We start from the raw sequence: 6208 nt of genomic DNA, 5'->3' as shown, positions 1-6208 counted from the left end.
TATTGGAAATAATTGATAGATTATCTAAATCGATACATTTGACATGCCATAATTTCAATTATATCCTTTTATTTAGGCTTAATACAAAAATAAGTGTCTAAATTGTAACTCAAATTAACTTTTTATGTTTAAAGAAATGTTCACTAAAAATAAGTGTCTAACGTTTCCAACGTAACTTTTAAGTGTTTGGATCATAACGGCCGTTAAATTATATCGTTAAAGATCACGTTTCATGTTTTGGTAATTTTAAAAATTTTATTTAAAATCTAAAAATTAAAATTATATTTTAAAAAACCACAAAACTTTGAAAAATCCAATTTCAATCCCTAAACCTACTGTGGTCATCACCGTTTGACGTTGATCAGACTACCACCATAATCTACACTCAACGACAAGTCAAACCTGAAAACGACACGTCTCCAACGAAGGAAACGACAAAATTGCGACCCAACGACGCGCACCCCAAATTCGCGACACCTAGGCGATCCAATGACGAACGTGACTGCAAGGGAGACGACTTTCTTCTAGGGAGATGTCAAGGGCGGTAGCTCCAACAGCGATCGTGGTCGGTAAAGGAGGTTAGGGTTAGGAATTTGAGATTTTTTTTTTGTAATTTTAGGGAAAAATTGTAAATATAATAACTTTATAATTTTTAAATTTTTTTAAAAAAATTACCAGGTAGCCACCATTTTTTTTACTTTTTTTCAAAAAAATGTTTTTATTATTAAAAATAAAAAAAATATAACACACGATTAAAAATATAATAAAGAAAACGTTAAACACATATTTTTAATGAAAAATTCTTTAAGCACCAAAAGTTAATTTAAAATATAGTTTAGGCACTTAAAATTGTATTAAGACTTTTATTTATAATGAGAATCATTAATTAATATTGTTAAAACTAATTTTGGCGAAGGCTTGTATTTAAATCTCCAACCTCTCATGCAGTAAAAGTACATTAAAGATCACATCTTTAATGAAATACATATGTTTATTAGTTAATTCTTTATTCAATGCTTAATTAATATCAAAATAAAATAATTTATATTTCATTTAGTAATTAAATAAATAAAAGTACATCAAAGGTCACTAAATTATGTTCAAAAAATTATTTAAGTCATTTAATTTTTAGAAATTATAAAATGAATATTAAATTTATCAAAAATAAATAAAATAATCATTAGATTTTATCAAACTCATAAAATTATTAATAACTTTATCAAAATATTATTAAATTATTATTAAATTTATCAAACTTTTACCCTTATTATAAAAAAATTTCTAGGATAATTAATTTTTAAAAAAAACGTTGACCCAATTAGCCACTGAGAACAATCAATTTAGGGTTTTCTAATTTCATGCTTCTTCCGACAAAATTCTGAAAATTCATTCATAAACTCAAAAGTTTCAAACAACAAGACCCAAATTTCATACAAATGCTACCTTGCAAGTAACTAGAGTGTTCATTAAGTTGTACAAACCCAGAAGCAGTTTACATACAATTCACTCTTGGCCAAGACAACAAAGCAATACTTTTGATACATAGCATCCAACGCAGATCAATACTCAGTAAAATGCAATTCAGTTCTCCTATCCGTACATTATACAACGTTATCTCGAACTCTGTCTCATGGCCGTTTCGGCGGTACGTACTGTACATGAACATCTTCACATAAATTCTGTATGAACTATTAATTGATATTGCCCTCGGAAATACAGAAGAATATCGACAACATGGTATCTGCATTACAGATTTTATCACTGATATTCGGAAACAACTTATAAGCTGATACCTACATGAAGGAAGATTGAAGGTTCAATTGCCGACTTTCAGGTACAACTCATTTGTGAATTTGTTGCAGATATCATCAAGCTAAACAAAGGAGCAGAGCAGCCTTTTATAGCATAGCAATGGGACCTCAAATCTCATTATCCAAATTTGCCTGCAATGTCATATCCATTCAGTGTTCGATTTTGTTAATAAATGACACCATAACAATTCTCACCGACATACAGGAGATAAATCTTGAAATCAAAAAAAATAGTCCAAGTACATTATCAAGAATATATATTTGTTTGAGCTTAACAATCATTATTATTTGTAGAGAAAAAAAAGATTGAGCAATACATTTTTCGCAACTACAAGATTCCTGGTCCACCTGAAGTCTAAATAGAACAAAAGATTTTACCAAACAAGGGAGAAGAGGCAGTAAGTTGCCTATTTTTGAGAATAAGACAATGACATTTTATACATACTATCAAATCAATATCTCTCATGCAATGTAATCAAGTAAACAAAGAGGAGTTGCACCTGTCCAACGCATCATACTATTAAGAGAGAGTTGGTTCTCATTAAACTTACAATCCGCAGCGAAGAAAATAACAGCAATCAGCCACAAGGTTAAGTTCCACAAAGTTCACAAAAACCCTCATTTTTTCTTTCTGTCGACATAATGCCAAATGATGGTTCAATAAATAATGACAAAGTACAGCTATTACCCTGGCATCATCTCTCTTTTAGAGGTATCCATGAAGAAAACTGAAAGAACAAATAACAAAAAGAATGAGATGTTAATTAATGTACTTACCATCTGCAACATACAACTATCATAGGCTTGTCAACCCTCTTAGCATGCTATGAGTTTCCACATCAAGTGTCAATCCCTTTTGATGCATTTCTTCAGCAAGCCTCGCAGTCTCCTCTTTTCTTTTGCTCTTTGCATACCCAATGATCAACAACTTGTAAGCATAAAATCAGGTGCAAAACCTTGGGGTTCCATTGAATCAAATACATCCTTCGCCTTGTTCATTTCACCGAGCGCACAATACATTCTGATCATTGTCCTGTATGTAAATCCATTAGGCTGCACACCACGTTGCTCCATTACCTTCGGTACTTCACGAGCTTTATCATTTGTTTCTTGTTTGATAATAGCATCCAACAAAATGTTAAAAGTTTCAATATCAGGAACCATATGTTCAGTGACCATCTTACCGAGCAAGCTTGTTGCTTCTTCGCATTGGCCTGATTTGCACAATCCATGTATTAAAGAAGTGTAGGTAACAATGTCAGGTTTAACATTTCTTATACCCATCAGTTCAAACATGGTAATCGCTTCTTCAATCCTCTTTTCCTTGCATAAAGCATTGATTAAAGAATTGAAAGTTACTACATCAGGATGGATTCCTTCATTCATCATTCTATTGAGCAAGCTTGTCGCTTCTGTCCAATTATTTGAACTGCACAATGCATGTATCAAACAATTGTGGGTGACAAAGTCAGGTTTTACATTTCTCTGACTCATTAGTTCCAACATGGAAATGGCTTCTTCTGTTCTCTTTTCCTTGCATAAAGCATTGATTAAAGAATTGAAAGTCACAACATCAGGATGGACACCTTCACTCATCATCCTATCGAGCAAGCTTGTTGCTTCTGTCCATTTATTTGAACTGCACAATCCATGTATCAAACAATTGTAGATGACAACGTTAGGTTTTACATTTCTCTGACTCATTATTTCCAACATGGAAATGGCTTCTTCTGTTCTCTTTTCCTTGCATAAAGCATCGATTAAAGAACTGAAAGTCACTACATCAGGACGGACACTTTCGTTCATCATACTATCGAGCAAGCTTGTTGCTTCTGTCCATTTATTTGAAGTGCACACAATCCACGTATCCAACAATTGTAGGTGGTGACACATTCCAGAATTTCCATAGCCTTCGATGACTTCCCCTCCTTGCATAAAACATCAATCATGGAATTAAAAGTTATAACATCGGGTGAAATTTCATATGAAATCATATTTTTGAAGAATTCTGTGGCCAGTCTCCACTCACCAAACTTGCATAAGGCACGAATTAGCATATTATAAGTGGCAACATCAGGCTCTATGCCCTTTTGGGTCATTAAATAGAACAGAGCTATTGCTTCTTGGATCTTCCCATCCTTGCAAAGTGGAGAAATAAGAGCATTTAAGATATACGCATCAGGAGAAATCCCCTTGTTAACCATGGCAACTAATAAACATTTTGCTTCATCCCATCGGCCAATGCTGCAAAAACCATTGATTAAGGAACTAAAAGTAATAACATCTGGCTCAATTCTCTTATCTAACATATATTGAAAGATAATCAAAGCCTCATCCATGCGTTTCTCTTGACAAAATCCACCAATAATTGTATTATAGCATATCACATCAGGTTCAAAGTTTCCATTTGCAATCATCTTTACCAGCAAAACAACTGCAAAACGAATATTCCCCGAGTTGCAAAGTCCCCTGATAATAATACCATAAGTGTATTGATTACACGGATAATCGTTCTTCAATATTTTCCAAAACAATCCCATTGCCTCCTTAATCTTACCCTCATCAATCAGTCCAAAAAGCGGAGCATTCATGGTATAAGGGTCAGGCTGAAGACCAAGTTTCATAATAATAGCAAACACAGAAAAACATAAGTCCACTTTCTTCAAATTGCACAAACAACGGAGCCAAATGTTCATTGCAATGATATCAGGTTGCAATTCACTACAACCCATCATCTGTTTACACATGGAAACAACGAGTGGATAGTGTTTCATCTTGGAGAGTGCTCCAAGCAGATGGTTGAATGCCACAATCGAGGGCAAGGGTCTCATTGAAATCATGGAATTGAAAAAACCCATAGATTCATCAAGCTCAAAGGATCCTGATTTACACTTATTTATGATCAATATTTCGAGATGTGTGGGTTTAGACATACCCATATTGACATATTTATCAGAAGCAGCAGAATAACTCGAAATGAAACGCATAATGTGCAGTTTAGAAAATGAAAAAGGAAGGGAATTACCAGTGAAAGATAGAATCAGAGGAGGAATTGTGGAGGTTATTCTCTTCATCTTATGTAAGCCTAAGCCTGCCTTCATAGTCGTCGTTCCCAATTTCTTACTTTGCGGCGATAATACGCTGAAGGTAGGGGGTGTAAAAAGTTAACCCGGTCTATAAAACTGACTGAAATCGACTCGAGTTAAATTATTTTTGATCTGTGCTGTGACGATTCGAAACTTACTCGAGTTAGAGTTGGTGTTGATCTGAACCCGAGTTGGACCTGAAAATTGTAGATCTGAGCCTAACCTGAGAACTACCTGAACCCGAATTGAATCGAAAATATGATACTCGAACCCGAACCGCATCTGACTAATATGAACCTGAATCCGATATTGACCTGGTAAATAAATGGTATTACCCGACCTGTTTTCAACCTGACTTGTTATAAACCAGACCTGTAATTAACTCAACATGTAAATGATCTAACATGTTAAAGTAATCTAATATTATTTTGTTTTATAAATAATAAGTTATAATTAATATAATTATGTTATTTTAAATTTATAATAAACTTATGATAATTAAATTTATTTGTTATATTAATTACAATTCTTTATATTTTTTATAATTCTTAAATTATAATTTGTATATTATAACTTTGATTTTTATATTAATTCAAATTCTTTATATTATTTATAATTCTTATATTATAAATTATATTTATAATCACTAAATTAAATTTAAATATTGTCTTATTGAACATGATTTTATTAAATTATATAAATTAAGTTAAAATATTCATAAATCTAATTTACTTTTAATGTGAAAATTGATTAATAATTTAAGCATAACTTAACTCGAAATTTTAAAATAAAAAAATATTAGTTGAAATGATGAACTTATTAAATATTTGAAACTTGAATAACATTACAAATACTAAAACAAAAAGTTTATAATGAAGTTAATTTTATTACACATGCAAATACTAAAATTACAATAAAATCAACTAAACAAAATAAATTTATGTTGGAATAAATGCTCTCAGACCTTATAGTTAAGGTTTTACAAGGTTAAAAGCCTAAATATACTACCAGAAATATCATCATCGAGCCTTTATACCTAAATGCTGCCAACATGTTTAATTATGGGCAACTTTCTAGCTTTAAAAACTAAAATGGCACCAACATAATTCTACATGAGTAACTATTTAGATAAGAATTTATAAGGTTCAAAAATTGATTTAAGTTAGACCAACAACAATAATTTACAAGACATTAGTGAGTAATAGACAACATGTTATGTCCCTACGATAGAATAAGAATAATCGAAGGAAATTGAGGAAATTGAGATTAAAGAAGAGAAGAAAAGGGATTCAAGAAACTGAAAATTCATTC

General features: G+C 31.8%; 1 protein-coding gene across 1 annotated transcript; it reads right to left on the bottom strand.

Moving 5' to 3' along the window:
• Positions 1–3495: 3495 nt before the first annotated feature.
• On the bottom strand, positions 3496–4915 carry LOC120188410 (pentatricopeptide repeat-containing protein At1g62910-like). Its single transcript, XM_039191851.1, has one exon. The coding sequence runs from the start codon at positions 4910–4912 to the stop codon at positions 3617–3619; it is 1296 nt and encodes a 431-aa protein (XP_039047782.1). The 5' UTR covers positions 4913–4915; the 3' UTR covers positions 3496–3616.
• Positions 4916–6208: the final 1293 nt, after the last annotated feature.

This window comes from Hibiscus syriacus, unplaced genomic scaffold (genome assembly GCF_006381635.1).
Source record: "Hibiscus syriacus cultivar Baekdansim isolate YM2019G1 unplaced genomic scaffold, ASM638163v2 tig00116944_pilon, whole genome shotgun sequence".
Classification (NCBI taxonomy): Eukaryota; Viridiplantae; Streptophyta; class Magnoliopsida; order Malvales; family Malvaceae; genus Hibiscus; species Hibiscus syriacus.
The sequence above is the reverse complement of the archived record's forward strand: the minus strand, read 5'-3'. Positions and strand labels throughout refer to the sequence as shown.

Bases quoted from the DNA above. Each gene is read 5' to 3' on its own strand.
- LOC120188410 (XM_039191851.1), bottom strand. From the start codon at position 4,912: ATGAAGGCAGGCTTAGGCTTACATAAGATGAAGAGAATAACCTCCACA.